The following is a 14,834-nucleotide window of genomic DNA, read 5'->3' on the forward strand; positions in this document are numbered from 1 at the left end:
AGATGCACAATCTGCGGCGGCTATCAACAATCGGACTGTTGATCACGTCTCCGCAGATGATGTTTGGTTCGAGTGGCTCGAAAGTTGAAGATTCTGATACAGCGAACTCGCAGGACGACGAGGAGCAATTTTCCCATTTTTGAGCTCCACTCCGCATCCGCGTGCACTGCGTGCTTTAAGGCGTTCCGTGGCGACGTGAGACGATGTGAGTTGCGTGCTTTGATAAGGAACCAAAATGGCGAATTAACACCGAGCACGAAGTTGGTTGGTTAGTTGGATGGCCAGGCAGACCGATAAGCTGGTTAAAGCGAAGGGTGTTCCAGGAACTCTGTGCGATTCTTACACTTGCTTCGGGATTTTTTAGTTTGGTCATAAAGACTGCAAGATTGGAGAGCTTAATTTATAGACACAAATTGGGGGTACGTTTCTTCTCTAATCATTCCCTCTGGTGTAATTAAATGTGGTTCTACAAGAAACAAAACGCTGAATAAAACATAATTTGTTTTCGACGAAAGCAGAAGTTTCTGCTTGATGTTGATCAGTCGATCAATTGATGCTTCAATGTTAAGTAATGTTAGAAAATAAAAGGTGAGCTTTTTGGAAAATAACCCAACCATTTCTAGCGACCACACACAGCATAAGTGTCCCGATGCTGGCCGCCCAAAGCATAACGGAGCCTATCGGTCCACGGGCCGGGACTTACACGCGCCCCTGCGCCTGCGTCCAACCGGAACCGGAGTAAATTTCGCCATCGGTAAAGCGCTTTCAAAATTCGCCGCCCGGCCCGGCGCACTAATTAGCTAAAAGCAATCCGTTGTTTATGTCAATTGGAAGCCAGTTTTCCCCAGATTAGAAAAATGGCGCACGGCAGCAGCCTCCGATGCTGCTAAAAGCATAACACCGTTGCACGGCGGGCCCGGTAGCGCATAAACCAAAAATTAAAATGCATTCCGGAACAACAGCATGCTCAAACGGGAGGGTTCCAGGTTCAGCTGAGGTTAGCGAATGAACGAGCAAACGAACGGATTGCCGTGCACCAGCGGCGGCACCGATCATCGGATACGAATCGGTTTGTTTTAATTAAGTGGAGTGAACATTTTCGAATCGGATTTATCACACGCGACCGGATGCAAAATTTGGCACAAATCCACCGAAGCCGGAACGGGCGCTTTTTTATGCTGTTGGTCGGTCGGTCACACGGTTCACCGGTGATGGCCGAGAATGGTTGTTAGCGAAATTATTGCAGATCGGTGATAGTTTTGTTATAAATGCTCCTGCTGCTGCTGGCTAATAAAAAAGTGTCAAAATCAATTAAAACAACACCGAACTGTATTAGCAAAGGTTTAGAGTAATAAATAAAGGCCCAAATCACTGTCATCTGCTTCAACCTAACCAACGCTTCCATAATCACATTCAAATGGGTCAAAGAGAAAAGCGTAAAATTGGCGCGCGTCATCATCCCAGATGCGGTCGTTCCCGTTGTCAACAGTAATGGTGTAATTAAAATGTAGCAACCGACGAATCCGGGTCCCCAAACAGTGAGTGGGTTTTTATTACCATCCCATCGGGGCCACGGGGGATGAATTTTAATTCTGGCTCAGAGTGGAAGCGCTCGGTGAGGGAGCAAAATTTTGGCAGCAATTTTCAATCGCTCAAGCCTCAAGAGCCCCGTGGTCCCCCTGGTGCTGGTGAAGTACCACGGCCGCGTGGCCATGAATATTTAGGAGAATCCGCGGCCAGTAAAAACCAGAAACTATCACTCAACCAGCAGCGGCCGGCAAAACAGTGCCAAGGCGCAAAAAGGTGAATAAAATAAAGTGCTTAGCAAAACGTTGGTGGTTTTTAATTCGTTGGCCCGATTGGCGCGAAGCATTACAGAGTGGCACGGTGGGAAAATCCTGACATTATACGAGCTGGCCGGGAGAAGCTCGGGAGGAAAATTGGTGGGCCCGGGAACCGTGTTAACAATTTTGCATCCGAAAACGCACCCAAATCACCCACCGAAAACCATATGAGCTTTCGAGGACGCCAAACAAAGTCTGGCCCCGTCTGGTGGGCGCATGCAAATTAGTAAGAAATGTTAATGTTTTCATTTGAGCTGCCCGTTGGGGCACGCAATTCCGATGCTTCCGTCCTGGGGGGCCGGCTCGGTCCATATTTTCACCACGTATCCGGGGCGGGCACGTGATTGTAATGTTGCCGGCCGGGGTTTTTTTTGCGGGTTTTTCGCCCGGATATATTTGTTTAAACAAAAACCTAAAAACAACGCACGGCACGAGTGGGTTGAGTTTGGTCCGTTTGTGGTTTTGGTTTTGTGGCGCTCTGCGGATTGCGGATTGGCGGGCCCGTTTGCTTTTTGCGTTTGACGGGGTTTCGAGCAGATTTATCCCTGTTCCGGTTGACGGGGGTTTTTACTGAGCTGACTACGATTTGGTGACTATTTGGTTACTATTTGGTTTATTTTATGGCAATAGTTTTGAAGCACTCTTAGGCCAGGGATTCGATAGCAATCGGTTTCGATTTAGACCAATACCGAGAGCGTGGCTCTTGTGAATCCATCAGATTTCAGTGTGCAACGAAACAACGAAAAAAAGGACCAATCTCTTCGGGAGCTCAGGAAATCAAAGCCCTTCACGCTAATGCAAGAAAATTCCGAGAGACTTACAACACAAGATCCGGAGTGCCTACAGCGAAGTAACATCGAAGCAATTACCATTCTCTCCCGCTCGCTACTCTAACGAGCCAAGCGAACGGATTACAGCAAGGATTGAGGTCACACATACGTACATGGCGGCGGTGCAGGGTGGTTTGATTGTCATTCGACCACCAACCAAACGACCGACCGAACGATAAGGATGCAAAGTGCAACGGATTGCAACCGAAGGCTCGGTGCATTATGGATGTGGGTTTATGTTTTGCTGATGCGATTCTCCGAGCCCCCTCTTCCGAGTAGGGCGCGCGGACCAGACCTGGCCGGTGGCTCACTTACTCCGTACGGAACCAGGCGTCCGTGTCCTGCTAGTCCGGAGCCGGCAGCCGGCAGCCGGTATCAATTTTGCACAAACACGCCATCCCGTCGAGTGGCATTTGCGATGACGACGACGTTGCTGATTTCGCCCGTCGGGGTCCGTAATCCTCGCTAAGTTACAGTAGCGATCGAAGCCGAGCGTCTTGTGCCGATGATGCCAAACGTCAAGATTCGTGCGGGGGTCGTGAGATTTGGAGTTGTTCGCGAGTGCCGCCGGAAAATGCCGCCAACTTGCCAGCGCCATCGCGCAGGGTCGAGTTGTGCGGACGGAGAGATCCACCAACTCAGGGACTTCAAAAGAAAGTCCGTGCGCTTCGCCGGAGCTCTACACGGCATGATTACTTAATATCATTTCTCGTCGAAAAGCGCACGTCCACGATGACATGCGATCTTACCGCGCCAACTTGGGTCGTTAGTCCGTCGCGATAACCTCGCGCGATGGCAAGTCTCGTGGAGCTAGCTTTCGGAATAGTGACTGGTTAAACAACTGACCAAACTTTTACGCCATGCAGCAGTCAGCAGCCAGTTGTCAGCAGCTTTGAGCCCACTAATCTGGTTTTAATGAAAACAGTGCGCCCGAGCTTAGAGATCCCGCCCGTAATTCGCTGAATTACGAGGCCCGGGGCCATTTTTTGCCCGCACGCCATATTGGCGAATGTTTGCAAAAGTGCATTTCGGTTGTTCGGTGTAATCCACTTAAAAACGGTACCGGCTAATAAATGTTTCAATAATTGGTAGAGTAAATTTACTGACTCTCTCTTCTGTACACGTTCCAGCCGCGTCCGCTGGTCGGTGTTCAAATCGACGGTCCGGTCCTTTGCTATGCGGTCCGGTTTCCGGTTTCTGGCCCGTCCGGAGCGGATTGTGCCGATGTATTTATTTTCAATTAATTTATTCAAATTTTATATCAATTATTGTTACTTCAGCACCGGAGTTGCCGTCACGCCCGGCTGGGAAACATTTTTCCCGGGCGGGACTGCGGCGCCTTGTGTCGCTTTAAATGGTGTAAAAATTGGCAAACGGCCATTCGTCGGGGTCGTCACCCGAGTGATGGTGTGGGGACTTTCCGCTTTTCGGCGGTACGGAATGATACCGAAACGGCAGAAACAGAAACGGCGGGTGGACCCGCTTGTCCGGTGGTTTGATGTTTGATTTTCCTCCCAACCAGAGGCTGGAGGCTGGATCGCCCGCCGGCCAATTGCGGAATGTTGTGGCGGTTAGTTACGCGGGCTAAAAGTGCGATAATGGCAGGTAATAATAACGCATAAATGTACTTAATTTGATTGAAATTGTACCGCCGCAGCCAGGCCGTCGGTGGCCCTGCGTCGGATGGGTTTGCAATTTATCGCCAGCACGGACCGCTGAACGCGACCGATCGCAAATTGGGCCCCGGCCAATCGCGATAGGGGAATTAATTTCGCGCATAATAAAAGCGTCACCCGACACGGCCTTTGCGGATGAGTTGTTGTAGTTCCCGGTTCCGTTCCGGGCCACAAACTTCTTGGCGCACGCCAAGGGTTGGGCGATGACATTTCCGGGCGCCGGACCGGCCGTTTGGCAAAGCACAAACACAGCTTGGGCTATTGGTCGTCAGCGACGCCGATTTATCCTGTCGAAGGATATCATACAATCCTACAGCACGGTTGCCCTGCTGAGGCCAGGTACAGGTGGCTTAATCGATGGTCCATAACAACATCGTTACTGTCTCCGGGTTCACGGCGGGTAAAGCACTCCGCACTGTGCAGAGTGTACCATTCTTTATTCTACCCGTCATCTAATGGACCTCCTTGGCGGAAAAAACCCACAGGTACTGGCCGGTGTGGTGGGCAGAGCCAGCTTGAACGAGCTTAAATGTCGCCGGGCACGACCGGCTAATCAGCAGTCTCAAGATGGACTTCATCGTGACCGCATTCGCGTCGGTGCTGTTAATGCTCTACCGTGCTGCTGTCTTCTTGACCGTGTGCTTCAGCTAGGCACCAGAGATTGGCTCGGATCGGATCCTCGATGCCGCTTGATTGGTGATTGCGAGCCGCCTCGTCGGTAAGGGGTGCCTTTGAGTTGGTCAAACAGAGTTAGATTATGGTCAAAGTTTACAAACGAATTCAGGATTTCTCTCCATTACAGGCACACCTGGCCGACGCTACGCCGCCCGAAGGATGCTGTGTTCAAGGAGACTTTTAATTCATCAACATTGCAAACTTCACCAAGAAAACTGGTTGTCAAGAAGATGCGGTTCCTTTACAAACGAAGAAAGTATTTGTGGCGTCCCCTAGACTGAAATTAATAAATAAGATTACCTCATCGTCATGTTTGGTGTTCCATTTGATTCGCGCGTTCGTCGTTCGTTTTTTTTGTAGCGACTGCGAATGACCGTTGGTGGTTTGAATAAAATAAACAAAAATAGGTTAATTGGATTGATAAGTTTCCGTCGCGAACGAACCCCGACAGTCGGCTTATCGAAGGAGGCGAAAGAGTACTTCGGTCCTATTATCAACATTCCCCAGCACGGTTGCCCTCGTACGCCTCAGTAGGCGTGTAATCTCAGGTCGCGGTTGTTTTGGGACACAAACATCCGAGCCGAGTCCTGAGAGCTCGAGAGACGGCAGCGGGCAATCAGTTGATAGTGACCGTTCGGAGCGACCGCACAACGGGACTTCGGAACTCTGACTCTGCAAGATGGGTGCTTTGGGAGCGGTAAGTCGGCGGAGCTCTCCAAAATTTGCAAACTTCTTCGAAGCTGTCGGTAAACTTTTTGTGGACCCCCCCCGCCATTTTCAGATCGTCGTGGCCATCATTATCCGGCTGGTAGTGGGCAGCACTATAGACATAAACCTGAACCAACAGGATGCTCAAGTTTACCATCGGCAGGACATGAAGAAGGGTAAGCGCTGTGGGTTGGTGAGGTCCTTCTAGAGGCCCCCGGTAACGTCCCCTCCGTTTTTCACCGAACGCAGGCGAGTTCGATTACGGGTACCACGTGCAGTCGGTTAACAATCAGTTCCAGCACAAGGTGAAGGGTCCAGACGATGTGACGTACGGGTGCTACGGGTACGTGGACCCGTCGCATCGGAAGCACCTGGTGTACTACGTCGCCGATCGGATGGGCTACCGGATCATCTTCCCGAATCGGCCCACGAAGATCTTCAGCGCAAAGTTGGCGGACAGTTTGTATGTTTTCGACCCGACCTCGGATCCGGGGTTCATTTCTTATCCGGGTGGTTTCTTATCGGGTTTCGGTTTGTTTGGCAAACTTCAAGGAACAAGCTGGACGGTACGGTCAAGGGAAAGGACTACGACGAGCGGGTGGTCGAGTGGAACAATCTGTACATGCCCGATTCTTGCTTCCGGCTGAACGAGATTTTGGAGACGGCCGCGAGCAATCAGTCGCCCCAACAGCAGCAACCGGTACCGGTGTACCCAAAGATCTCCCAGCAAGTCCCGAAACAGGATAGACCAACGGTACACTACCCGGCAAAACCTGCACCTGCACTTCCGCAACCGACCCAGTACACGATTCCAACGACACCGGCCTATACGGTCAATGAAGTGGAGACCGATACGTACCAGCCAGACCCGCACGATGGAGGCCAGCAGCAGCCCGCGTACCAGGGTGGAGTGGGAGTGATTCGGGTACCGGAGTCAGCCAACCAGGGTCGCCAGCAGTCGCCAGTGCAGCCACAAACCTGGCAGGGTTCGCTTCCGGACATCAATCCGGCTAACATCAACCTGGATCAGTTCAATGGGCAGGTTTATCCGGTCCACACCGGTAGCTACGATGGATCGGCCCAGGATGCCCTGCAGGGTTTCGCGGGTACGAGTCAGTTCTCGAGCGCCCAGTACAACCTCAACGTCACGCAGTTGCTGGCCCAGATCGAGGCGGTCAACTCGCAGGTTATCACGCTCAACATGCTGCTGGCCGGAATGGCCGCGAATCCGACGGCTTTCGCTAACGCCAACGAGAGCAGCTGCCGCAGCGTGGTGCAGCTGCTCAAGACCCAGAACCGCACACCGCAGCTCGTCTACGTGCCGATCCTGATCCCGTACGCGCAAGGCCAGTACAACATTAATCAACCGATCGGTTCGGCCCGCCCGGAAGCGTATCACTCTCAGGGACAGCAAGCCGGTTGCAAGGGTTGCCACCAGGGGTAGGGGGTGAAGTTTCCTTGGGGGTATAAGACGCTGATAAGAAGCTGCAAGCGCGAGGGAGACGTTGAGGGTTTTTCCTTCCCGCCGAAGGTTGCTTGCGGTGGATGATTAGAGTGCTTGCGTGTGTGCGTGTGTTTAGGCTCTTCTTGCGATGATGTCCGATTGTGAATGTCTATCGAATGATTAGAACAGCAGCTCAATGTGGCAAACATGAAATACAAAGCTAAATGAAACAATGAATAAAAATGGACAATAATTTGTTAACTTTCGAGTTGTTTAGAGATGCCAGAAAACCTTTTGTGGTATTTGCTGTCGGTAACAGAATTAAAACAATGCCCGGAGCACTTTTTGACCAGCGAAATTCGAATTTCCAAATTTGCAATCAGCTGTTTGAATTATTGATGAGCTTCGGAACGGCCAAAGCGAAACTGAATAAACATAAGACGAATTGAAATGTTTCGGCGTAAAGAACATCAAACGACTTTTCTTCGAGTGGCGAAGGCAAAAGCAACAGGCCTTACGGTTCCGGTCCGATGAAGTTTGACTCTATAACGTGATTCTGGAGGCGAAACGACAAACTGAATTACGATGAGCAGCAAAAGTTGTGTTTTCCGAGAACTGTGAGTTGGGCGAAATATCCTTTCTCAATTTTAATTGAAAACTTCTTTTGATAAATATCGCGACGTTCGTTCTCGACAGATTCTCTTAAGTTTATGGCGAAAAGAAACTTCTTAACAACAAGGTGCTGGAAATCGGCTGTCCTTCCATAGTCCGTTGGTATTTATAACTTCAATTAAAGATTTGCATATAAAACATGCTGCCTTCGCAGCTGGTTTTGGTCACAAGCATTTCCAGAGAGCGGCCGAGCGGTCATCAAACAATCGAGATGGTATTAGTGCCGGGTCTGACCACAAACAAGACGGAGCGGTCACATAGCATTTCTTAGATTTCTGCGACCGGCCAATCCGAAGATATAATATTGATCTTAAAGTAACGAAGGTTCTGGGGCTTTAAGTTTGAGCAAGAAACCAAACGCACTGAAGTATTAGTTTACTTCAATTCCAAAATAACGATACAATCTCCGTTCGCGTCGAATCTAATCCCAATCACGCAGAATCGGCATCCGCCGATCTCTGTGGTTACTGTGTGGAAACCCGGTTGTCATGGATGCTCACGACAAGTTCCATCCAGGGGAACATCACGGAACAAAACGACGGAAAACGGTTATCCGATGCGAAATGGGTTTTCCATGTCCGGCGGCAGTGGTATCTGGGTTGCGCGGTCCTCGCCGCCGGTCCGTCGGAGTATCGGATTTTCTGGTCCTGCTTACATCATGTCGGGGCTGCGGTGCGCCCGCGTAAATTATTGAAGACCTTTGCTCGGGGCCACCGGATCCGGGGCCGGCAACCGAATCCGGCCCCGTTCGTGCCGAAAGTAACCGCCACAGGCCACACGGTCGGTGGTCGTGGTTTAAGTGTGAATCGAGCAGCGAGCAGACGCATCGTGGAGCAGATATTGGCAGGTTATCGGTTCATTAGTGATTGATGTGGAGACCGCTGCATGCCAGGGAATTGGCCGTTTTATTTTTAAATTACTATGCATTGGTGGATTTTAATTCTGCATTAACCCGACACGGAATTGAAATGGAAAAATGCTGAACCGGCATCGGAAATGCATTGAGAATTTTTAATGATTTTTTCTGGTTTATGTATAACATTATTTCTTGTTTCTGATGCTTATAATAATTGCTTATTAGTAAAATATTTGTAACCTTCCCAAAAGACTCTCTTAAAGTCTATGTGGTGTGTAAAGTAAAGTGGCACCCAACACCAAGTCTACCATTCGACAGTAAATGAATCTTTGCGACACTAATGAGCAAACAATGACTGGGCCGTTGTTGCCCCAAGACACAATGGCCCACCGGACACCGGGTTCTAGCGGGTGTCAAACAATTACAAAGTGAGCTACAAATTGCCTCGGTGAAAGTTTGGCGTTTTGGGGAACTTAAAACTTTAGCTCCGAAAACTTCTCGCCCGACGAAGGCCCCCTTACTGTGTTGCCGGAAGGTGTACAAGGAAGGACATCGAAACAATAATAAAAAAGGAAGAAAATCAATGGCCCTTCCACACGGACATAATGACGACGGGTAAAGTAGTGCAACGTTGTTATTCAGCTAGATGGTGAGCTTTCGTGCCGAAGACTTTGGCGAACCTCCCTTGGGACAGCACGGAACAACGGCAGGATCACCGGCCGGTCCGGGTTAAGCAACGTTGATGTTAACGATGTGTTTTTTGTTATGCTTAAAGAGTGGTTTCAGTTGGTCCGGTGGTGCTGGACTCGCTGGACCCAAGGCAAAGTGCGGTGCGAAAGTGAAAGGACAGAAGTCATCCTCTGTCCACTGAGTTCACCTTTCGGTCCGGATTTGGCACACACACACATGTGAACAAACTTTCGTCCAACTTAATCTCGCCCCGTGGGTGACCCATGATGTGACCTTTCACATCATGTACCATCATAATGGGGAAATTTTGTAAATCGAGTGATTTGCAAGGCGGCTGGCTTTTCGTGGGAAACTTTCCACGTTCTATTCTGGCGAAGCGAATGATCAACAACAACCGGACAATCACCCGGGGCCGGGGCCCGGGTTTTATCGAGTTTAAAGCGGTTGTCAGTTGCCACAGTTGCCACGGCCGGGTTTAAAGAATGAGACCAATTGATGCGTGAATGGGACCGTCGGAAAGTTGTTCCTTTTTTGTCACCGTCTGCGCTGATGGTTGCGAACTCGACGAAAGCTCCATTAAACGGTATTATTGAAGTTTAATTTAATTCCATAATATACAGGCTTCGGTTCCGATCGCAGTTGATCGCGCTCAACAGCATCGGAACATCGTAAAGTTGGCATAATCTCTGCCGGACACACACATGCCCTCCCGAAGCCCTAACTCATCCTTCGGCCATTGGGTGCGGGCGTGTGTGTGGCGTAAGCGAATATTAACGAGCCAGTTTAGGGGGCCTACGAGCTTAGGAGACACTGCCGACTCCGACTGTCTGCTAATAAAATGTTAAGCTCCCCCCGATGGGCAAATGAATGTAAAGCCCCAACCGCAGCGGGAACAGGTGATAATTAAAACACGATATAGAAAATCTACATTTCTTCATTATAATCCGTTTTGCCGGCGGGCTCAGGTGTCCCTCAGGACCGTGCCGGGGAAAATCTCGGTCTGCCATTCGCAATTCGCAAAACTTAGTCCTCGCTCGTGCTGCCGAGTGCCGAATATTTGCTACCGAGTCTTCGGGCGATGTCTTATTTTTCCATCTGTCAGTGAGTTTTGCAGCCGCAACATTGCAGAGTGCAGACCTCGGCAGTCGGCACTCAAATGCGCCTTGGATTCTTACGACCAGGCAGGCAGTAGGATCCTGGTCCCGGGCCCGGATCGGCAGTGTGCAGATGTTACTATTAAAAGTTTATTAAAGGATGGTGAGAAGTTTTCATTTTGATGATGCATGACGGCCCGACGCGGGTTGAGTAGACCCGAAGTGCAACTCCCTCTGCCAAGGACCCGACGATATAAATGGATGCGGAACACACTATTGCTACGCCGCCTGACGGGGACAAAGATTGAGTGTGTGTGTGTGTATGTGTGTTCGGAAGTTCGTAAGTTCGTCGCCCAGCGGAAAGAAGAATTGTGGGGATTTGTTGGCGCGTTCTCCAGTTGGCAATATTTCAAAGCAGAATGTTACTTTGGAGCACACACTTTACACGCCCAGCGATGGGTGACATGCTCTTGTAAAGTAAATAACACGGAAAAAAGCTCTCCACTCACAGATGTGTTCCGCGGAAGTTGCAGAGTTGCAGAGGAAACGGATTAAAGTGGAACCAGAACTAAGCAATACTTAATGTGTAAACTCAAATAAAAATGAGTCATTTTCCAATGTTCCAAACCAATATTTCGCAGCAATTCAGGGATTTCTCACAATCTTTTAGTTAAATGACGCGTCAACAATGAACACCCGTATTTGCGATGCAGTCGAGCTGGCGCATACGAAAATTCGGCATCGCTCAGCAAATTCGTGGAGCTCAAGAAAACGGTGCCATTTAAATCCCGACGATGAATCCGTCGAGCACCAGATTCGCGAAGGGTTCCGCCGGGCCTCAGACCGGCTGCAAGGAATCTATTTAAAAGTTTCCATTCACTGCGTCTCATTGCGCGGCAGCCTCACACAATCCGCGCCACCGCCCATTTTCCATTTGCAGCGAGGAAATTGTTTCATTTTTCCCGACCCGTCAAAGTGCGCCTTCGGGTGGTGCGCGCCTCGGGAAAACTATTTCGCGCGGGACGGCACGGAGTTTCCCCGGTTGGTTGCAGCGAAGATGCCCCGTGGCCGGGAAATTCGGAAGACGCTCTCACAGCGTAGCGTCTTTCGGTTGGCCTGTGGGAAGTTGATCATAATTCGTTTCTTTTTCTTTTCGTCCGGTTGCAGCGCGCATTTGCGTGAGTTGTCGATTGAAGGGAGCAATGCGGACTGAATGCGCCCGAGGGAAAATTATTACCATCCTTCCCGTGGAGCCCTTGCAGGGGGATCATTTTTCATGGTATTTTGCGCACGGAAGGGAAAAGTGCACCGAGCGGCGAATGGAAAAGATTGTTTTATTGCTTTATCAGCGAATCAATTTCGAAATTCCGCTATTGGAAATTGCACCAAAGCGTGAAGGCGATGACGGTGCCGATCGGCAGACATCGATCGTATTTGTTCCGGAAAACTTGAGCATCATTTAATTTAGGCGATGGCGTCGTCGAGTTGTGGAATTTTTGTGAAATTAATCCAACAATCGCTGTATTCGAGAGTAATTTCACAAAACAGAAGCGAAACGTTAGGAGTAAAAAAAATTTGATTCGTTGGAAGTTTTATCTTGTTTTGATCAATGAACTCCAAATCAATCCAAATTTTAAACGAACCTAAAGAGAACTAATTCGATGCTTCGAATAAGTTTTAAATAGAATAGTTTGTCATCGAAGGTTTAGATGTTAAACAGGTGTCTGTGAGTGGTGTCTGTATTTAAATAAAAATAATTTATAGTTCTCAAACTTGTACACAAAATATACGCATCAAAGACAGGAATTATCACGCGTCGCCAAATTACATCATGCGCTTAATCACAGACTCTCGTCTGCCAATCATCTACGCCTCGGGCCGATGGTCAAAGTCAGAGGCCACACGAGCGAGACAGAGAGATAGAGCACACGAGAGAGAAGGGGCAGTAGGAGAGTAGGGGTAGAAAAGACAAACAGCGGCGCGCACTAAGTACTGCCGCCGCCGCCGCGGGGAGTGTCGAAATGTCAACATCGAGTCGATTAAGCATACCGTCTCTCTATTTACACTCGCTGCACGTCTTGGCGTACGCGTAGCTGGCGGGGTTGATTAGGAGCTTTTGTGGGGTCGTCCCGGGTGGCTCGGCTCCTTGAATGCCACCGTCAAGGTAAGGCAGCATGATGGGCACGTAGACGAGCAGCGGCACCGGCTGCTGGATGTTGAGGAGCTCCAAAACTCGCCCGCAGGTGTCGGAGCCGGTGGTGGTCCGATTGCGATCGTCCCCGATCAGTCGGTGGAGGGTTTCGCTCACCTGCAACACCAGCTCGTTGATGTTTTGCATTTGGGCAAGGAGCTGTTCGGTGTTGCGGCCACTGGCGTCACAGTTGCGGTTGATCGGAAACACGAATCCGTTAAACTGGCCCATCGGGGACGGATACTTTGGCCGTGGAGACTCCCATTCGCCCGCAGTTCCTGGGCCACACCCGGAGTCTGGTGCCTGTCGTTGGGGATTTGGGTGACTCTTCACGACAACGCTTGGCTGTGGCTTCGTTGTTGGAAGCCGATTTCCAAAGGGTTCAACGGGGTCGATCAGATTGTCCCCTGGTGAAGTGTTTGCCGTCGTGGACGACGAAATAAGGGCGTTATCCAAGTCATCGGACCTTGACACATCGATGGAACCACCTTGGTTGATCCCTATCACACCGATCGCACCTTTCGGCACGTCCTTTGGGCTGCGGTCGGAACCACCAGAAACGACCGGGTCTGGCACACTTCCTGGGGTGGGTCCAAGTGTTCCAGTCTCGTCAATATCGGTCGGTAATAGAACCTTCACGGGTGCCTCCTCGACAAATGCTCCCGAGCTGTTGGCACTGTCCGCTGACGACGGACCTGAGTTGACCTGAATGCCACCGAACGAGTCAATACTATTTCCCGTAGCTGGCCGCTCAGTCCGGACGGGTCGGATTTGGTTTGCCCCGTAGCTCGTGGTCGAAGTCGTGGTCTTCTGTGTCGGCGGTGGTGTCGGCGGTGGCGTGATGCTAACGATCTCGTCCAGCCGCCGGCAAGTCGCAGGAAGGTAGAGATCGTTCCAGGCCACTACCTTCTCGTCCAGCTTGCGGCCCTGCAACTCGGCGTCCAATTTGTTCCTATGGAGAAGTTCCAAAATGGTTCATCTCGATGATGGTTCCGAGCACCGGTCGTTCCGTTCCGTTCCGGACACTTACACACTGTTCGCCACACGATCGGTAAACACCTTGGTCGGTTGGTCCGGTGCCAGCAAGCGGTAACCGAGCCGATCGGCGATGTAGTACACGAGATGCTTCTCCCCGTCCGGATCGATGTACCCGTAGCACCCGTACGTGACATCATCCGGACCCTTCACCTTGTGCTGGAACTGACTGTTCGTTTTCTCCACCTGATAGCCGTAGCTAAACTCGTCTACAAAAACGATCAAGTCAAGAATTTGGGGGGTTACACGAATGTGACTTGTGCGGTCCCTCGCCATAATTACTTCTTCCGAAGCTCTGCTCGTGATACACTTCGGCATCTTTCTGCTTCAGCTCAATGTTGTACGAATCGTCCAACGGTGAGACCAACGCGACGGAACACAGCGTCAGGACCGTTCCTGCGAGGCGCTGTAAAGGAATGTCCCAAACACCAACATCGTAAGATCACTCACTTTGCCGAGGGTGCGTTTTGAGGGCTTTTACTCACAAACATCGCTCATTAGCACCTTCGAATGGCCGTGAAACACACACTCGCCGCGGTTCGACTTCACGGTGCCCGGGTGACCCAACACTTCCACTTTCGTTGCACTGCAATGACTAACGAGCAGCAAAATGGCACTGGATGTCACTGGCCCCAAAAGCTTGGTTATGAAATGGCCACCTGGCGATTTTCGTGGAGGGGGACTGTGAAAGGTCAACTATCTCCGCGCCGAAGATGGATGGGATCGCACGGCAGTCTCCGGTGGGACTGACTGTGTCCAAGGAGTTGGGCGTTCAATTTAAAGCTTTCGATCACCGACGGTGATTCGGTGATCATCGTCAGCGGTACACACGATGAATCAATATTGGCGCACAATTTTTGGCAGACGCACCGGGCCGCCGGCACGTTGCACTCCCCCCTCCTCCTAAAGAGTGGGGAGTTCCCCAACAACTTCCCTCCCAACGGGTTCTCGAGGACCCGCGGCTAGATCTAATTCGCAAACCGGATTTCTCGCGATCGCGCTGATAGGATAGGGGTTATGAAATGGGTAAACACACGCCACTGTTGTTGGTCACCGTTTTGGGTGGTACAGGAGTGACCCAAAACGGTAGACGAAAAAGAAAGTAGTGACCTTTGGGAT

At 50.5% G+C, this 14,834-nt stretch overlaps 2 protein-coding genes across 2 annotated transcripts; one reads left to right on the forward strand and one right to left on the reverse strand.

The window, feature by feature from the left end:
* Nucleotides 1-5,704: 5,704 nt before the first annotated feature.
* On the forward strand, nucleotides 5,705-7,177 carry LOC128278752 (uncharacterized). The gene is made up of 4 exons (XM_053017480.1): nucleotides 5,705-5,722; nucleotides 5,807-5,909; nucleotides 5,983-6,196; nucleotides 6,286-7,177. Exons 1-4 carry the CDS (start codon nucleotides 5,705-5,707, stop codon nucleotides 7,175-7,177), a joined length of 1,227 nt encoding a protein of 408 aa, XP_052873440.1.
* A 5,368-nt stretch (nucleotides 7,178-12,545) lies between these two features.
* On the reverse strand, nucleotides 12,546-14,206 carry LOC128278753 (uncharacterized). Its single transcript, XM_053017482.1, has 5 exons — nucleotides 14,201-14,206; nucleotides 13,998-14,121; nucleotides 13,711-13,924; nucleotides 13,335-13,632; nucleotides 12,546-13,286 (listed from the first exon to the last, which is right to left on the reverse strand). The coding sequence occupies exons 1-5, from the start codon at nucleotides 14,204-14,206 to the stop codon at nucleotides 12,546-12,548; spliced, it is 1,383 nt and encodes a 460-aa protein (XP_052873442.1).
* Nucleotides 14,207-14,834: the final 628 nt, after the last annotated feature.

Source organism: Anopheles cruzii, chromosome 2 (genome assembly GCF_943734635.1).
Source record: "Anopheles cruzii chromosome 2, idAnoCruzAS_RS32_06, whole genome shotgun sequence".
Taxonomy (NCBI): domain Eukaryota; kingdom Metazoa; phylum Arthropoda; class Insecta; order Diptera; family Culicidae; genus Anopheles; species Anopheles cruzii.

What these genes read in the sequence shown, in the direction of transcription:
- LOC128278753 (XM_053017482.1), bottom strand. An exon ending in CGAGCAGAGCTTCGGAAGAA is followed by an intron (nt 13,925 to 13,997) that starts GTAATTATGGCG and finishes TCGTTTTTGTAG; the next exon opens with ACGAGTTTAGCTACGGCTAT. An exon ending in CCAACAGCTCGGGAGCATTT is followed by an intron (nt 13,287 to 13,334) that starts GTCGAGGAGGCA and finishes GATATTGACGAG; the next exon opens with ACTGGAACACTTGGACCCAC.
- LOC128278752 (XM_053017480.1), top strand. An exon ending in TCGGCAGGACATGAAGAAGG is followed by an intron (nt 5,910 to 5,982) that starts GTAAGCGCTGTG and finishes CACCGAACGCAG; the next exon opens with GCGAGTTCGATTACGGGTAC. An exon ending in GCAAAGTTGGCGGACAGTTT is followed by an intron (nt 6,197 to 6,285) that starts GTATGTTTTCGA and finishes GCAAACTTCAAG; the next exon opens with GAACAAGCTGGACGGTACGG.